This window comes from Podarcis muralis, chromosome 4, assembly GCF_964188315.1.
Source record: "Podarcis muralis chromosome 4, rPodMur119.hap1.1, whole genome shotgun sequence".
NCBI classification, from domain to species: Eukaryota; Metazoa; Chordata; class Lepidosauria; order Squamata; family Lacertidae; genus Podarcis; species Podarcis muralis.
In genome coordinates this window covers 7175165-7191762 of record NC_135658.1, presented here as the reverse complement: position 1 = coordinate 7191762, position 16598 = coordinate 7175165, and the positions used below count along the sequence as shown (strand labels likewise).

General features: G+C 46.6%; 1 protein-coding gene and 1 long non-coding RNA gene across 3 annotated transcripts in view; one reads left to right on the top strand and one right to left on the bottom strand.

The window, feature by feature from the left end:
- LOC114595519 (uncharacterized) overlaps nt 1-16598 on the bottom strand; it is a 128508-nt gene that overhangs the window by 105217 nt on the left and 6693 nt on the right. The gene's annotated exons all lie outside the window — the stretch shown is intronic.
- LOC114595412 (uncharacterized) overlaps nt 7550-16598 on the top strand; it is a 58634-nt gene continuing 49585 nt past the window's right edge. The window contains exons 1-2 of one of the 2 annotated variants that reach the window (XM_077928060.1): nt 7550-7736; nt 9622-10114. In XM_077928060.1, the coding sequence (XP_077784186.1) occupies nt 9713-10114 (402 nt within the window). In that variant the 5' untranslated portion in view covers nt 7550-7736; nt 9622-9712. The remainder of the gene's footprint in view (nt 7737-9621; nt 10115-16598) is intronic. The other variant, XM_077928062.1, reaches the window with a different exon arrangement.

Genomic DNA, 16598 nt, shown 5'->3' with positions numbered 1-16598 from the left:
ACATACTGTCAGACATATGTTAGCATTCCTACATAATATCACACAATACACCACATACTAATTAAATATTAATTGCCTATCTTGAGGCAATTGTGATCTTTTACATACAGTGGTGCCTCGCAAGACGAAAAGAATCCGTTCTGTGATTCTCTTCGTCTAGCGGGTTTTTTTGTCTTGCGAAGCAAGCCCATTGAAGGATTAGCGCTATTAGCGGCTTTTAGCAGCTTTTAGCGGCTTATCTGCTGATCGGATCAGCTGATAAGCGGCTTAGCAGCTTAGAAAAAGGGGGGGAAGGGGGGGAAACCAGCAGGAACTTGCAAGACATTGTCGTCTTGCGAAGCAAGCCCATAGGAGATTCGTTTTGCGAAGCACCTCCAAAACGGAAAACACTTTCGTCTAGCGAGTTTTCTGTCTTGCGAGGCATTCGTCTTGCGGGGCACCACTGTATCTTTTCAATCCTGGGGCACAGAGTCTTGAGGTTTAAAAGGTGAGAGAATGTGCTTGCAATTCAACTCCCCCCCCCCTTTGTCAGCCCCCCCCCCCCGTCAATCTATAGCCTTTGGAAAGAGATAGCTGCAGCCACTCTGGTGTCTTTTGTTGTTGCTGCTGCAGGTAATGAATAGTCTTGTGGTGACAAGGTCTGCGTTGACATCTGTAGAAGGGATATCCTGTAAGCGGGGGGGGGGGGGGGCAGGACTTTTGGGACTTAAAGACACAGTTATAAAGGGAAGAGGTAAAAGCCCAAAAGGGGAGAATCTCCTTGAGTTTTCTTGGGAAGCTGCAGGCATTTTATTCATTACACTATGATTATCTTAGAAAGTTAATCATTTTATTCATTTCAATATTGGGATCACATTTCCATATAACGGTATTTACTACTGTTATTATATGCTAAAAATACAAAAAAGTAAAAATATAAAAAGAAAACAAAAGTAAAAAAGATAGATTACCAGTTAAACATTTTTTTCCAGATAAGAAATAAATGGACTTGACACAAAGATAGCAGATCTTTTAAAAAGTTATTATTAAATATTAAATAATACAAAGATATTATCAAAACCACACAGATTGTTACTGGACTGGAACCTTAAGGACTAGGAGGTGAAGGAGGTGCTGGTGAAATGGGCACACAATTGTGGCTATCCAATCAAGATGAAAAATGGGGGAAATTATGGGAAAAGACATAAAATTCACCACATGCTATCTGATTTTTAGATGGTACCTGACCCCATCCAAATCAGTCAAAATAAATAAATATCAGGAGTAAGTGTTGGAGATGCAGACAAAATGAAGGAAACCTTATTCCACAAGTGGTGGACATGTCCCCAAAGGGAAAATAAAATAAAATAAAATAAAATAAAATAAAATAAATGCTATTTATTTTAAAGAAAACCAAAGCTTTCCTATTTGATATTCTAACAATAAGCATACCAAATGAAAATAAAAGAGTGTTTCTTTACACGACAACAGCGGCTAGGATGTTAATAGCAAAATACTGGAAAATGAGTTAATATCAACAAAAGATGAGTGGCAATTAAAGTTGTGCTTGTACCTTGAAATGGCCACAATGCCAGAACTTCCAAGAGACTGAGATCTACTCCCAGTAATAAAAATCCTGCCAGTGATCTACCCATTGTCTTTGCCCAGAGTTCTTGAGCTTTTCTCAGGGAGCAGTGACCAGAGTTGTGGATCGACCACTAGATCATTTAACAAATTAAAATTACATAAACAATCGTGCTTTAAAAGTTCATACCATATATGAAGTATCAAGATAATAGAACTTTTAACACAGTGGTTTCTTCAGAGAACAACAAGTCTTACAATGTATATAGACAGGCGCAGCATTGATTTTAGCTACAGGTGACAGAAATCTGCAGCTGTAAGGTTTTCTTCTTTAAGTGACCCCTTTAAAACAACAAATGTAGAGCAAACTTGATCCATACACAGGTTTGTTAATTTGTTAAAATATGTTGAATTGTGACATTACATTCATTTATATTACTTAGAATATGTACAATGGATGTACAATGAGAGCGAAACAAGGCATTATTCCGGAAATCCTTGTCAAGACTGTGGAACTGTAATAGGCTCCAATTTGGACTTTATGAACGTATGTGGAACAGAAACTAGCAGACATTTGGTCTTTATGAATGAACTGATTTATTGGGGACTTCCGTCTATATTATTGCACTTTATGTGTTGTTTATGTGCAAGCTAAACCTTTGATATTATGATCAGAATATATAGAAGAGTATTGTTTATGTGAATGCAGAGCTGGTTACGTCTTGTGTGTTTGTCCATTCCAGGAACAGCATTCCTGACCCAGATGTTTACAGGAAGTCCCTCAGATGATTCCCCTTTCAAACGGGATACGTGAACCTAGGCCAGTAGGGTCCTCCTCTCTGGCAGACGGACAACCCCTTCTCCAAAGCCCCTCCCTCCCCACTTCCCCATGGGGGTCCCCCACACCTCCCATCACTCACCAGGATGGCCCCCTGAGCTGAGCTGCCTGGCAGTTCTGAATCACCTCCGGCAGGTACAGCTGATCTTCCTCCAGCAGCTGAAAGGCAAAAGTCAGTTCCTCATGAAGGGAGGGCTTCTCCACATCCGAGAGTGCAGAGTGGGGGGCAAGGAGGGCAGGTCTGAGTCCCTGCTCTGGTTCTCTCCAATACTCCCTCCTGGGGGAGGGATGTGCAACCGCACATCTGCAAAGAGAAGGACATGGGGACAGGTGAGTCCGTCCCTGAGCACCTGGCAAGGATATTACAAGAGTTTTCTCTTGATTCCAAGTTCCTACTGCAGGGGAGGAGAGGCATTCCAAGCCTTGGGGGCCAATCCTGGCCTCCTATAACCATAATGTGGCTGCTCAGGCCAGGGGTAGGCAAACTAAGGCCTGGGGGCCAGATCCGGCCCAATCGCCTTCTCAATCCGGCTCGCGGACAATTCGGGAATCAGTGTGTATTTACATGAGTAGATTGTGTCCTTTTATTTAAAATGCCTCTCTGGGTTATTTGTGGGGCATAGGAATTCGTTCATCCCCCGCAAAAAATATATAATAATAATAATAATAATAATAAATTTTATTTATATCCCGCCCTCCCCTGCCGAAGCTGGGCTCAGGGCGGCTAACAACATTCTAAAACATTCATTATAAAATTAATCAAATCAAATTAAAGTCAAATTAATGGCAACCATCAAGCAAAATTCTGTGCAGATTGCCGATTGCCAGAGGAGGGGGTCAGGCTGCGCCCTGACCAAAGGCCTGGTGGAACAGCTCTGTCTTGCAGGCCCTGCGGAAGGATGTCAGGTCCTGCAGGGCCCTAGTCTCTTGTGACAGAGCGTTCCACCAGATTGGAGCCGCGGCCGAGAAGGCCCTGGCTCTAGTTGAGGCCAGCCTAACCTCTCTGTGGCCTGGGATCTTTAGGATGTTTTTATTTGCAGACCGTAGATTTCTCTGTGGGACATACCAGGAGAGGCGGTCCCGTAGGTACGAGGGTCCTAGGCCGTATAGGGCTTTAAAGGTTAAAACCAGCACCTTAAACCTGATCCTGTACTCCACCGGGAGCCAGTGCAGCTGGTATAATACCGGATGGATATGATCTCGTAGCGAAGACCCCGTAAGGAGTCTCGCCGCGGCATTCTGCACCCGCTGGAGTTTCTGGGTCAGTCTCAAGGGCAGCCCCACGTAGAGCGAGTTACAATAATCCAGTATAGTCCTATATAGTCTGGCTCCCTACATGGTCTGAGGGACGGTGGACTGCCCATGGCTGAAAAAGGTTGCTGACCCCTGCCCCAGGCTAACAAGGTGGTCAATATCCGGTTCCATTCCACCCTTTAAAAATTTAAATATCAAAACAGATCCCAGCTTTCAGAGCATGTAAACCGCATGAGTGGAAATACCGCTGCTCCATGCACAAAAATAGGACTATACTTCCTTCTCCCACCTTTAAAGTAAACCTTTACGTAACGAAACCGAATTGATCCAAGTCTGCCTTCCTCCACCAACCTCAACTTCACTCTTCAAGCCAAAAGACAACACTTCCCCGTCCCCGGGCGAAACCCCCTGGCCTTCCATTGGTAGAGCCGCCACCACACCTGTGGCGTTTACCTCAGTGCAGTGCGGGGACTGACTGAGTGGGCGGCAAGATGCTTTCAGCCTCGGACACTTGGCGGGTTCTGAAATGGCCGTGCAGGACATGGTTTGAGGACCCCTGGTCTACACTGACTGGGACATTCTGCATGTCAAGCAGATGCTCTAGGGCTCCCCATATTTCACTAGCCTTTCAACGTTATTCTATTAGCCACCGTGGAGATTCCACCTGCCTCTTTTGAAAGGAGAAAACTCACCTGATCAATTTAATCTAATAATAATAATAATAATAATAATAATAATAATAATAATAATAATAATAATATATTTATACCCCGTCCATCTGGCTGGGTTTCCCCTGCCACTCTAGGCAGCTTCCAAGAAAATATCAAAATACAATAGTCCATCCAATATTAAAAGCTTCCCAAAACATAATAACAGCAACCATCCATTTTCAGCTCTAGGGCTCCCCATATTTCACTAGTCTTTCAAGGTTATGCTATTAGCAACCATATAAATTCCACCTGCCTCTTTCGAAAGGAGAACACTCACCTGATCAATTTCAATAATAATAATAATAATTTATTTATACGCTGCCCATCTGGTTGGGTTTCCCCAGCCACTCTGGGCGACTTCCAACAAAATACAGTGGTGCCCCGCAAGACGAAATTAATTCGTTCTGCAAGTTTTGTCGTCTAGCGAATTTTTCGTCTTGCGAATCACGAAATCCCATAGGAATGCATTGAAATTCAATTAATGCATTCCTATGGTCAAAAAAAGTCCAAACAAAGCCAAATTTGGTACAACAACAGTTTATTAACTGCTCTTTAAAGTCACACATACTGTAAAGAGCAGTTCAAAAATTGAAGGGAAAATAAATTAACTTTATAAACATGGCAGAAAAACATTTAAAAATCAACAAAGTGTACAGTACATTTTCTAAGACTCTGGGGGACCACTCAAAGAAGGCTCCTCTTCCACTCTTTGCTTCTTGCTCAAGAACCTGTCCATAGTCTGCTGCTTCATCCGCCTTTTCAGCACCTCCCTGAAAGGCGACATGACCCTCGTATCAAAAATGTTCCCAACGTCATGTGCCACATGCTTCTCAGGGTGGTGCTGCTCTGCAAAAGTCTGCACCTCCTTCCACTTGGATGCCAGATCTTGTCTGTGGATGCCAGATCTTGTCTTGAACCGTTCAAACCAACCTCTGCTTGCCTTGAAGACTTCTGGCTCGCCTGAGGTTCCTGGCTGTTCCCGGATGAGGTCAGCGTGCAAGGCCTTGGCCTTCTCACAAATGACGGCCTCAGACACTGTGTCCCCTGCACGCTGCTTCTCTTCTATCCAGATGAGCAGCAACTTCTCGACCTCCTCCAGAACAGCTGGGTGGTTCTTCACGATCCTGGTGACTCCCTTGGCTGCATCAGTCGCCAGGATCTTCTCCCTCATCTTCAGGATAGTCCGGATGGTTGATGGATTCCTCCCGTACTCCCTGGCGATGTCCGTCACACGCATTCCGCCGTCGTGCTTCTGGATGATCTCCTTCTTCATTTCCAGCGTCACCTTCTCCTTCTTCCTCTCGCCGGCCACCGCAGCAGCAGTCTTCTTGGGTCCCATGGCAGCACAGCTCTTACCTTCGTAAACTCAGAAAAAGAAAAAGAAATCAGTGATGTGCTTCAAATCCAAAAAATTCAAAAGCACCCAGCCACCCACCACACAGAAATTAAAACCCAGAACCAAGTCCTTGAATCCCAAAAACCCCAACCCAAAATCCAAAACCCCCCAAAAAAAATTTAAAAGTTTAACTTACCAAATGGATGCAAGAGAAGTTCTGGAAAAGCTTCAACAATCAATCACCGAAGTCTTCAGAAACCTCAAATGGCTGCAAAATAAGTTTTGGAAAAGCTTCAAAAATCACCAATGCCTTCAAAAACCTCAACTGTTCCCACAGACAACCACCCACCCACCACACAGAAATTGCAAACCCCTCCCCAACTGCTCCCCCAGCCCCTCCCCAACTGCTGCAAACCCCTCCCCAACTGTTCCCCCACCCAGACAAAAAAAAATAATTCAAAAAATAACAACATGGCTCAATGGTCCCAGATTCCTGCAGAAACCTCTCCAACTGTTCCCCCAGCCAGCCAGCACTCAGAAATTCAAACTCAGGGGAAAAAATTTTTGAAAAAAAAAACCTTGCCCAATGGTCACAGAAAATCATAAAAATTCCCAAAAAACCCCCACAAGCTCCCAGATTCCTGCAGAAACCTCCCCAACTGTTCCCCCAGCCAGCCAGCACTCAGAAATTCAAACTCAGAAAAATTTTCAAAAAAAAAAACAAACTGGCCCAATGGTCACAGAAAATCATAAAAATTCCCAAAAAAGGCCCACAAGCTCCCAGATTATCGCAACCCCCCCCCCCACAACACCAAGTCCTTGAATCCCAAACACCCCAACCCAAAATCCAAAACCCCCCAAAAAAGTTTTAAAAGTTTAACTTACCAAATGGATGCAAGAGAAGTTCTGGGAAAGTTTTGGAAAAGATTCAAAAGTGAGCAAAGTCTGAGAAAAGGCTACCAAACCACGTGCTAACAGTTGCTCCTCGAAGTCAAGTCGCAACTGCAGCTGTTCAAGCTAAGCACCCTTGGTTTTAACGGTTTTTAGACAAAGGAAACAAAGTCGCGAGACGTTTTCGTCTTGCGAAGCAAGCCCATAAGGAAATTCGTCTTGCGAGGCAACTCGAAAACGGAAAAACCTTTCGTCTAGCAAGTTTTTTGTCTTGCGAGGCATTCGTCTTGCGAGGTACCACTGTATTAAAATACAATAGTCCATCAAATATAAAAAGCTTCCCTAAACATAAAAATAACAACAATCCATTTTCAGTCCATTGAATTAGCAATTAAGCATATCTAGAAAGGGAAATGGCATACTTTTGTATATTAGCATAAAAAGCATGCATAAGAAAGTATTACTCATTTATGATGAGAATAGGATTTATTTATTTTGAAATTTACTCGGTTCCTCCTTGGCAGCCAGTGCGATTGTTTCAGCAGGTATAGAACACAGGACCCGCTGCCTTGAGGGACACCTAAGAGCAGTTGGGCAGGGAAAGGTCTCCCTTGGGAGGTGGTGGACTCTCCTTCCTTGGAGGTTTCCCAGCAGAGATCGGACGGCCATCTGCCATGGATGCTTTAGCGGAGATTCCTGCATTGCTGGGGGTTGGACTAGATGACCCTGGGATCCCCTCCTATCTCTCCACTCCTGAATTCTAGGAGGCACTTCCTTGCCTCCTGCAAAGCCCTTTTTCCTGCAAGCTCTTCCTCTGGTTTCTGGCCAAGGGAGGGAGATGCTCAGAGTCCAGCCAAGAGCCTCACCCCCAAAAGGATATCTGGGCATTGGCGCAGCCAGGGGGGCAGCTGCCCCCTTAATCCATAAAAATAATAGAAATCTGAGGTTCTGCCAAGCGAGAGAGGGCTGAGCTGGAGGGACTCGGCTTGGCAAGGGTTAAAGGGAAGTGAGCTGCCTTCCTAGAGAGGCCAGGAAACAAGAGGGGGCCAGGTCCTCCAGAGCCAAGGCCCCTCCCTCCCCAGTCCTTTCCTTGCTTTGGGGTCTCTGCTGCAAGGGCTGCCTCGCTGTCCCCTCCTGGGATCTGGTGAGTCTCCTCTCTCTCCCCCCAGAGGGTGCAGTGGGGAGACGGGGGGCGGGGTCGCAGGGCTGCAGCAGGGGAAGATGCCTGGGGGGCCTGATCCGGGAGGGGCCAGGTCTGTCACGCTCTCCTTCCTGGAGATCAGAGGATCCCAAACTCATGTGGCCCTCCGCCGCCACCCCCTTGTCAAAAAAAAATCTCCCTTCTTTAAAAAAGGAGTCTCTGGGAGTTTAACTCTGTGTGACATCGCTCAGCCTCATTGCACAACAGAGGAAACATGTCCAAATGATTTTCCAAAGCTGGACGAGGAGGTGGACTAGCTCCCCCCCCAAAGAAAACACCCCCCGTGGAGGAAGGAAGGAAGGAAAGAAAGGTAGGAGAGAAAGGCCAGGAATAAAGAGAGGGATCCCAGCCCCTAGTCTGGCTGCTGCATTGCAAACCAGTTTCCCAGTCGTCTCCAAGGGCAGCTCCCCACGGAGGCCACTGCAGCAATCCCCTCGCACCCAGAGCAGGGCATCCCAGGACCACATCCTCTCTGTCCCAAAGGGATAGAGCGTGTCCAGAGGAGGGCAACCAAAATGGTCAAAGGTCTGGAAACGATGCCTTATGAGGAACGGCTAAGGGAGCTGGGCATGTTTAGCCTGGAGAAGAGGAGGTTAAGGGGTGATATGATAGCCATGTTCAAATATATAAAAGGATGTCACATAGAGGAGGGAGAAAGGTTGTTTTCTGCTGCTCCAGAGAAGTGGACACGGAGCAATGGATCCAAACTACAAGAAAGAAGATTCCACCTAAACATTAGGAAGAACTTCCTGACAGTAAGAGCTGTTTGACAGTGGAATTTGCTGCCAAGGAGTGTGGTGGAGTCTCCTTCTTTGGAGGTCTTTAAGCAGAGGCTTGACAGCCATATGTCAGGAGTGCTCTGATGGTGTTTCCTGCTTGGCAGGGGGTTGGACTCGATGGCCCTTGTGGTCTCTTCCAACTCTATGATTCTATGATTCTATGATTCTATGATTGTTGCTGGCAAAGCAGCCGGAAATGGGCGCTGCTACTTCCTGACAGTAAGAGCTGTTCGACAGTGGAATTTGCTGCCAAGGAGTGTGGTGGAGTCTCCTTCCTTGGAGGTCTTTAAGCAGAGGCTTGACAACCATATGTCAGGAGTGCTCTGATAGTGTTTCCTGCTTGGCAGGGGGTTGGACTCGATGGCCCTTGTGGTCTATTCCAACTCTATGATTCTATGATTCTACTCACCGAGCCTCCAGGGACCTTGGCATGAATGGCTGTGTGTGTCAAGCTATCTAACAGAATAATAATAGTAATAGTAATAATAATATTAAAATAAAAAATAACCCACCTAAATTTCAAAGGAGATGTCTTTGGCTTTTCCCACTTGGCTCTCAGGGGCTGGTCAGATACATTCCTCGCCCTCCGAGCAAAGAAAAAGGGACCCCACCCCAGGAGTCTGTCTGGAGAGTGGCAGAGAGTCCAAGTACAAGAAAAGGAGACAGAAGCAGGGGAGTGGGGGAGAGCAACTCCTGAGGACCCCCAGGTGAGGACCCCCACTAGAGCCAAGCATCCATGTTTCACAAGATACAAATGACTCCCTTCTCAGTCGGTTCTGACTTCATGCATTGACTGGAAACCAGCAGAAACCAGGTTGATTAATCTCCCAGAAATCCCTTCAGTTGCCTCCACATTTTACGTGGCTAGAAGGCTAGAGACTTATTTCTTCTCCTCTTCCTCCTCTTTCTTTTCAAAAAGATAGCTCACGGTCTGGGATGCGGTGCAGTCCAGCCCTGGTTCCCAGCAAGACTCATTCATGCTTCCTCAGGGAAACATTCCCCCTCCTCACACACAAATTCTGTAACAGAACAATGTATTTGCCTTTTAGGATTTGCTACAGCTTCTCATTTAGAAGGGCAGAAATTGGCAGAAGACCAAAGGGTTCCTTCCAATCTTTCAGAGGCTTCCTGGGCGCACAAATGGATGAGCGAGACTCAGTTCTCCCCGAAGCAGGAAGAGGCCATGCCAGCCAAACTGGGAGCAGTGGGGGATTTTGGGAAAACCCAGTGCAGAAGATCCTGGGTGAGGAGGACACCCTCTGCTCAGAGGTGCAGAACCAGCAGTTGAGGCAGTTCTGCTGCCAGGAGGCCAAAGGACCCCAAGAAGTTTGCAGTCGACTCTACCACTTTTGCCACCAATGGCTGAAGCCGGAAAGGCACACGAAAGCTGAGATGCTGGACCTGGTGATCTTGGAGCAGTTCCTGGCTGTCCTTCCTCTGGAGATGGAGAGTTGGGTGAGGGAATGCGGAACGGAGACCAGTTCCCAGGCGGTGGCCCTGGCCGAAGGTTTCCTCCTGAGTCAGGCAGAGGAGAGAAAGCAGGTGAGAGAGACTTTCCTCTGGATATTCCCAAGGGGCGCCAAACAGGACAGAGAACATCCCATAATGATCTGCTGATGACCCATCCATTTTCTAGGAAAGCATCCATGGAATGAGATCTCACACCCTTCAAGTCTTTGTTATTCTCTTTCCTACATTTCTCACCATTCTCTGTTTTGAATCCTTGTTTCTTTTTCAGGGAAAGGATCTCTTTGCAGAAATGGACCTGGATTCCAGTGAGGCAGAGAGGCCTCCGTTGGACACCAGAGAGAGGCCACTGGGTAAGGAGGAAGGTAGTTTTTCTCCATTTGGTCTCATTCTGTTTGTTTTCCAACTCATCTCAGGGTTCTTTTCATCTTGTTTTGGGGGGAGACAGTTGGGAAGAAGGGTCCAGAGGAGGGGAGATGTATTTCTGCACAACAAACATATTAAATAGGCACAAACATTCAAATGCTCTCAGCAGGTAAGTCTTTCTCAAAAGCCCATCTGCAGTTAGAGATGCCCTGTTTCACCTGTGAGAGAAGCAGGTACTCCTGGCGTCCTGCTTACCTTTTTTCTCTTGCAGGTGGCAGAAGGATGGCGGCAAGACCTCCTGATCCACCTTATCATGGGAGCAGAAGGGAAGCAGCGGCTGTGGAACCAGATCAGGTCAGGGGAAGCTGCCGTGTGGGGACTGAGGCCGAGGGATGGAGCAATGTCATGAACTGGTTGGACACAGAGGAATGGTGGGAGGAAGCAGCTGGGGAACCAGGAAGGGAAGACGGCTGAGAGCCCAAGAGGTAGAGGTAGAAGAAGGACTGGCGGTCAGAGGGGGAAGAGGCAGAAGGTTGGGAAGAGGAGGTTTCAGAAGCTGAAGTGGTAATAAGGCTTAGTGAGCTGGGAGACTCTGTGGCAGAATGCAGTGCAGAATCAGAGGCAGAAGAGGAAGGAGGCGAGTGGGAGAGGAAGGTCGAGAGGCGAATGAAATAAGCATCCATAAATAAAATGTGCAGCAAAGCAATCCTGTTGAAACAACTTCCCTGCGTGAGTGCCTGAGGGCCCCGCTCCTGCTACTCACCACCTGGCCCAGGGCGGGGCCTGACAGGCCTCATAAGGACGGTTGCTGCTGCTGCTGCTCCTGCTGGCCAGGAGGACTCGGAGTGGCACAATGTTCTTTTAAAAATGTTTTTAAAAATTTTCTTTTTTCCCTTTTGATGGATGTTTGGTTGGGCTTGGGAATTATTTGATTTTGATGTGTTTGTAATTTTTACAGTTTTTTGTTTGTATTGTTTTATTGTGGGTTCTTTTTTTTTTAACCCGGACACGGGTTAGAGCTCAATGTTGAGCCTACCAAGTGGCGGTAGCGACGGCAAAGAAGACTTTCTTCTCCGCCTCTATTGCATCTGCAGAAAACAGCAGCAGGAGACTTTTTCAGGTGGTTCGCAATTTAGTGGAACCACCTGCTACATTGGGGCCCAGTATGGGCCACATGATCTCCTGCAATGATTTTGCAAAGTTTTTTGCAGATAAAGTCGCTCAGATTCAGGAAGAGGTAGACTCCACCGTGGGAGCAGGGCCGGGGCAGGAGAGTTCTTGTGTCCAGTCTAGTCAAGTTTCGTGGGATCAATTCCAATCTGTTACCTCCAAGGATGTGGACAGGCTGTTTGGACGAGTGAAGCCAACCACCTGTCTCCTTGATCCTTGCCCATCCTGGCTTATAAAATCTAGTCGGGAAGGGCTGAGCAATGGGCTTTGAGGGGTCGTGAATGCTTCTCTCTGTGAGGGAGCCTTCCCAGACCCGCTGAAAGAGGCGGTCATTAAACCGTTTATTAAAAAACCATCTTTAGATGCTGCTAATATGGCTAATATGGCCCAGTCTCAAATCTTCCATTCTTGGGCAAGGTGATTGAGCGAGTGGTTGCTGAAGAACTCCAGGCACGCCTGGAAGAAGCGGACCATTTGGATCCCTTCCAGTCGGGATTCAGGCCTCATCATGGGGACTGAAACTGCCTTGGTCACACTGGTTGATGATCTCCGGCGGGCTACAGACAAAGGTGTGAGCTGTTTCCTAGTTCTGCTGGATCTCTCAGCGGCGTTTGATACCATCGACCATAACATCCTTCTGGACCGTCTTGAGGGGCTGGGAGCTGGGGGCACTGTCATACAGTGGTTCCGCTCCTTCCTCCTGGGCCGTGTTAAGAAAGTGGGGGGGGGGATGAGTGTTCAGACCCCTGGGCTCTCACTTGTGGGGTGCCTCAGGGTTCTGTCTTCTCCCCCATGCTTTTCAACATCTACATGCAGCCGCTGGGAGAGATCATCAGGGGCTTTGGGCTGGGTGTTCATCAGTATGCAGATGATACCCAACTCTACCTCTCTTTCAAATTGGAACCAGTGAAGGTACTAAAGGTCCTCTGTGAGTGTCTGGAGGCAGTTGGAGGATGGATGGCGGCTAACAGATTGAGGTTGAATCATGACAAGACAGAAGTACTGTTTTGGTGGGACAGAAGGCGGGCAGGTGTGGGGGACTCCCTGGTCCTGAATGGGGTAACTGTGCCCCTGAAGGACCAGGTGCGCAGCCTGGGAGTCATTCTGAACTCGCAGCTGTCCATGGAGGCGCAGGTCAATTGTATGTCCAGGGCAGCTGTTTATCAGCTCCATCTGTTACGCAGGCTGAGACCCTACCTGCCCGCAGACTGTCTCACCAGAGTGGTGCATGCTCTGGTTATCTCCTGCTTGGACTACTGCAATGCCCTCTATGTGGGACTACCTTTGAAGGTGACCCGGAAACTACAACTAATCCAAAATGCGGCAGCTAGACTGATGACTGGGAGTGGCCACCGAGACCACATAACACTGGTCCTGAAAGACCTGCATTGGCTCCCAGTATGTTTCCGAGCACAATTCAAAGTGTTGGTGCTGACCTTTAAAGCCCTAAATGGCCTCGGTCCAGTATACCTGAAGGAGCGTCTCCACCTCCATCGTTCTGCCCAGACACTGAGGTCCAGCGCCAAGGGCCTTCTGGCGGTTCCCTGCAAGAAGCCAAGTTACAGGGAACCAGGCAGAGGACCTTCTTGGTAGTGGCGCCCTCCCTGGGGAATGCCCTCCCACCAGATGTCAAAGAGAAAATTAACCACCAAACTTTTTGAAGACATCTAAAGGCAGCCCTGTTTAGGGAAGCTTTTAATGTTGAATAGATTATTGTATTTTAGTGCCCAGACCAGGCGGGGTATAAATTATTATTATTATTATTATTATTATTATTATTATTATTAACAGAAAAGAAACAACAGAGCATTGTGTATCTTATTTCTGCTGTCTCTGAGGAGGACATTTCCCTTTTTCATTTAGGGTCCAGTGTGCTTTGAAGATGTCGCTGTTCATTTCACGGACGAGGAGTGGGCGTTGCTGAATCCTGACCAGAGAGCTCTGCATAAGGATGTCATGGAGGAGAATCGTGGGATCGTGGCCTCTCTTGGTAAGGCTCCCTGTGGGATCGTCATATCTGTCTGGAAATTCAAAAAATACCTCTATGGGATCAACCTCATATATTTTTAAAGAGCTCAACAGCACGCCCTATAACACCTGGGAACCAAACACCCCCACAATAAAGAGTAAATTACAGTTTTTTCTTTGAACAATCTTCCTCAAATTATTCCTTTTTCTACCAGGATTGGGCTGGTCTGAACTTTCCAGGCCATCTAAAATGTCAGCTTCAATATTGTTAGGAAAGATAAGTAGCTTCAGGTTTTCTGTTTTTGTTTTTGCTCCTGTCAGTCTTGGGTTGACCAAAGAGACGACTGGCAGCGAAGCTCAGGTGCTGCCAGCCAGAGAAGAAGCAGGCCTAGGGAGAGGAGACTTAGCAGCGGAAGGCAGAGAGGAGGGGGAGATCAATTGTAATCTGAGCTCTGAAGAAAGGGGAGAAGAAAAAGAGAGACAGAGTGACAGACAGCTGTGTGAGAGCTACAGGAGTGAGTCAGACACTGGAATGCAGGAAGCGTTCTCTGCCTAATCTCAGAGGTCTGAAAACTGGTCGAGACTGGCGAAAGATACTGGAAGAGAAGGTGGGGGCCTCCGTGCTGGGGAAGGGGGAGGAGCTCAGTCTGGGCAACTCCATCTTGTGGGGAGGACGATGAGTAGAGGAGCTCCGTCCAAGTTTGTTGTTTTAGCAATAAATCTGAAATTATTAACAGCCAGAGTCGTCTCACGTATGTGGGAGAGACCAAGCCATAACAAGGAGTGACATTGGAGATGGAGGGGATGCCATGACTGGGCCAAACAAAATCCATCCCAGAGAAGAGCTAGGCTTATGGAATCTCAGGTAGTAGTAGCAGTGATGAGGATGAGGATGATACAGTAGTACCTCGGTTTACAAACTTAATTTTTTCCAGAACAGGTACCACTGTAGTAATAATAATAATTTTTTGTAATGGCTTGGCTCTCCCACAAAAGTGAGACACCGGCAGTAATTATCTCAAGTTTATTGCTCAAACACATAAATCACTCCGGAGCTCCTTCACTCCGTGTCTGACTTCCAAGTTTGCAGTTGCCAAGTCTAAACTCCGCCCCTTCCTCTTCTTCCAAGAGGGGAAAAAACCCTTTCGCTTCCGCTCTTTCCCCTCCTCTCACTGACATTTTCGCGCCTTCTAGTTTTTGGGCTAGCTATTCCTGGCCTCTCCCCTTCTGTCTCTGAGCTTAGATTGGTATTTTGTGGATCTTTGCTATCTGCTGCCTGCTCTCTGTTCTCTGAAGCTCTGCCACTCGGCTGCCCCTCCTCCCTCTCACATTCCAGTTTCCTTATCTCTCTTTGTCTGCTTTCATACATTCCAGCCTCTGTCAGCTCCTAAACAAAGCTGACATTTTTATTTCTACCCTGCCCGTCTGGCTGGGTTGCCCCAGCCACTCTGGGCGGCTTCCAACACATATATAAACATGAAACAGAAATAATAATATTCTGATCCCATATAAAAAGAACATTAACTTAAAATGAACAACTTATACTGGTGGCCAAAATTGTGGAAACCTTTTGTGAAAAGTGTATTTCTGAGGTTTGATGGCTCATAACACCACTTTTGTGTGGAGTAATACCATAAAATTATATATCAATGGAAAGATAATTTAATGAAGAATGTAATGCAATGACTTTTATGAAGGAGTATTTATTGGAACAGCAGTCATAAAGAAAAAACGTGAAACCTTTGGTAACCATTGCTAAACTTTAGCTTTAATTACGGCCTTACAACGCCTTCCCATGAAGTAAACCAAATTTTTAGTTCTGCACCTGTAAGAATGTGAAACCAAGACTGAATTATTGCCTCTGTTAATTGGGCTTTATTGGTGGATTGCTTCTAACAAAGAATTTTCTTTAGTTGGCTCCATAGATTTCTGATTGGGTTAATGTTTGGGCTATTCCCAGGCCCTTACAGCAGTGGAATAGGATTATCTTGAAAGCACCGTTTGCACACAGCAGCAACATGACATGGAGCTGAATTTTGTTGAAATAGAAAAATAAATAAATAAATATGCTTCAGTATCTCTGAAAGATAACCTGCGGAACACTTCAGTTTGGGCTAAAGTATTTCATTTATGTATTCTGGGGCATTTACATTCCCATTAATGACACAAATTCTGCCCAAAACTTTTGCTGCCATACAACCCCAGATCATCACACTATCTGGGTGTTTCACAGTCGGTGTAATGCAAGTAGGATGTAAATCTTCTCTGATTCTTCTCCTTGCGTATTTCATGCCATCACTACCAAGCAAGGAGATTTGGCTCTCATCCCTCCAAATAACACTGTCCCATTGTTCCACTGTCCACTTAACAAGGGTTTAGTCATGGCGTGGTGTAGTGGGTAAGAGCGGTAGACTCGTAATCTGGTGAACCGGGTTCGCGTCTCCACTCCTCCACATGCAGCTGCTGGGTGATCTTGGGCCAGTCACACTTCTTTGAAGTCTCTCAGCCCCACTCACCTCACAGAGTGTTTGTTGTGGGGGAGGAAGGGAAAGGAGATTGTTAGCCGCTTTGAGACTCCTGAAGGGGAGTGAAAGGCGGGATATCAAATCTAAACTCTCCTCCTCCTCCTCCTCCTCCTCCTCCTCCTCCTCCTCCTCCTCCTCCTGTCTTTTCAAGCTCTGCTTGAGAGATAGCAATGGCTTTTTCCTTAGAACTCTAACATTTAGACCAGTCCTTGCACTCAACTTCACATTACATTGCGCCATGTCATCTTGTATACACCCAGATAATATTCTTCTGTCATGTAGGGACAGTCGCTCCATTCTTCGATCGTCACTTGCCTTTGTGCACCTTTTCCTGCCTTTACCAGTCTGATTTTGTAGTCACTGAGTCTCCTTATACCTCTTCCAAAATATAGAAATGCCAGCTTTGGTTAAGTTTTCCCCAATCTTTCTTCTAATTTCTTCATAACTGTAGCCCTGTTCACTTAATAGTAGAATTTTGCATCGCTTTCTGGGTGACCAGTCAACTCTTTGTGCCATTTCTATAATTTTAT